Source organism: Limulus polyphemus, unplaced genomic scaffold (genome assembly GCF_000517525.1).
Source record: "Limulus polyphemus unplaced genomic scaffold, Limulus_polyphemus-2.1.2 Scaffold1332, whole genome shotgun sequence".
NCBI classification, from domain to species: domain Eukaryota; kingdom Metazoa; phylum Arthropoda; class Merostomata; order Xiphosura; family Limulidae; genus Limulus; species Limulus polyphemus.
The window spans coordinates 70,531-72,609 of NW_013666942.1; the positions used below are offsets into that span (position 1 = coordinate 70,531).

The window sequence follows — 2,079 nt, forward strand, 5'->3', positions numbered from 1 at the left end:
ATATATATATATATATATATATATATATATACGTTTTGAAACACCTGTAAATAACCAGTCTATTATTTTTTATTTTCCCTTTTATTTTCAATAGCTCTTTAAAAAATGTTTATTACTACTTGTATTATTCTGATTACCTTTGTATTTAAAATATTAGTGATTAAATCAATTAAGAAAATTACTTTTACTTTTCAAACATTATTTTAGATAGATGATATAAACCATTTACATGGACATAAAAATATAACCATGTTTTTACATTTCTCAAACTTGTGGTTACTAGTTAGTAATATTTCTTTATACGCTAGTAGTGAGCTTGAATACTGTGTCTTAGTCATGAAAGGTCCACAGTGTTGAACTCAAAACATACACCATATACGTGTTTCAAAACAGATAAGTTAATTCCAGTACAAAAATAATGCATTTTGACAACAAACTAACCCTAAAATAGAAGTTTCTCCCAGAAGTCCACTGCTCTCTAACATGCACTGGGATAATACAATCTCCTTCAGCTTTTTCTAACAAAGTAAAAACAACAAATATATATAGACACAAACATAAAATAAAAAACAACACATAATTAAACTATAAAATAACTGTTCAATTTTGGCAATGAGTTTTTTTTTTTTTATTGTCTAAATGTAAGAGTTTATCCAAAGGGAATAATACTTAATTTCTTTTAACATACCTTGTGGTATTTCACATTGTTTTGAAAACATTTCCATCAGAAATCCATTACTTTCATATCAAATTACACAATTCTCACACACATAAACATGTTTAAGAATAATAAACATTAAACAATGTTAAAGTAGTTTGTTCATTTCCTAGAAGTTAAATAATTAAATCACGTAATAAATCATAAAATATCAATATTGTGTGTACCAGTAGAGAACAAAAAACCTCATTAAAACAGAACAAACTGTCAGAAGTATTTGATATTGAAGAAATTAGTTCCTCCAATATCAAGACTTTTGACAGTTTGTTCCATTTACTGTGTTCTTTGTTCTCTCACGGAGCAAAATTCCCACATTACAGAACCTAGAAACATCTAAATTTTCTTGTGTTCTTTTTGATTTTTTAAAAACAACATTAAATCTGAACTTAAAACAGGGTATCTATTGATCAATAATGTAAAAAAAAACTTTCATACAATGTACATTTTCTCATTGTAAATATTGGTTGCAGAATAAATGTTTTTCACATAACATTAGAGACTTTCAATGTGTAAAAACTTTTAAAATTAATAATATATGTAATTAGCTCATTCACGAAACTTTACAGAGAAAATTTAACAGATCATATATATTGAATTCCACGTACAAGATGATTGTAACTAACCGCTAAGTTTTCCTGAAGTATATTAACATTTTATAATGTTACACACACACTATATTCAGTTTGAAATCCTGTTACATCCTCATTCTCAACTTACAAAAAAAAGAAGTGCCCAAATATTTCAGTGAAAGTTGTACGTTGGTGTTACTTTATTTTTAATGTTAACATAGAAAAGACGTTTCTAGGTTCTATAGTTTATGGGGGTTTGTGTCCCTCTGCATCAAAATTAAGGGGACACTTTTAAGAAAATGCTAATTATATTGAAAAGTTTTATTACAAATTTATACTTAGGTGATAGAATATCATCGAGTTGCCCTGCTTTGAGAGTTACTTCTACATCACCGTTTAAGTTCCCAAAGTGAAACCTGTGTGGATGTGGCACATGAAACATATATATAGATTGCCCGTTATCAACCTAGAATATCATGGCTGGGCACATTACTAGCACATTGATATTAATATTATAAGGTGTTACTTAGAGATTGAGTTCCTATCTTCTACATCATCGTTTAAGTTCCCAAAGTGAAACCTGTGTGGATGTACCACATAAAACATATATACATAGATTGCCCGTTATCAACCTAGAATATCATGGCTGAGCACATTACTAGCACATTGTAAGGTGTTACTTAGAGATTGCGTTCCTATCTTCTACATCACCGTTTTAGTTCCCAAAGTGAAACCTGTGTGGATGTGGCACATAAAACATATATATATATATATATATATATATAAGCAGTC

General features: G+C 28.5%; 1 protein-coding gene across 1 annotated transcript in view; it reads right to left on the minus strand.

Moving 5' to 3' along the window:
* Window positions 1–2,079, minus strand: part of LOC106463130 (rho GTPase-activating protein 17-like) — a 48,009-nt gene that overhangs the window by 25,706 nt on the left and 20,224 nt on the right. The window contains exon 3 of the mRNA XM_013923107.2: window positions 442–518. Within this exon, the coding sequence (XP_013778561.1) occupies window positions 442–518 (77 nt within the window). The remainder of the gene's footprint in view (window positions 1–441; window positions 519–2,079) is intronic.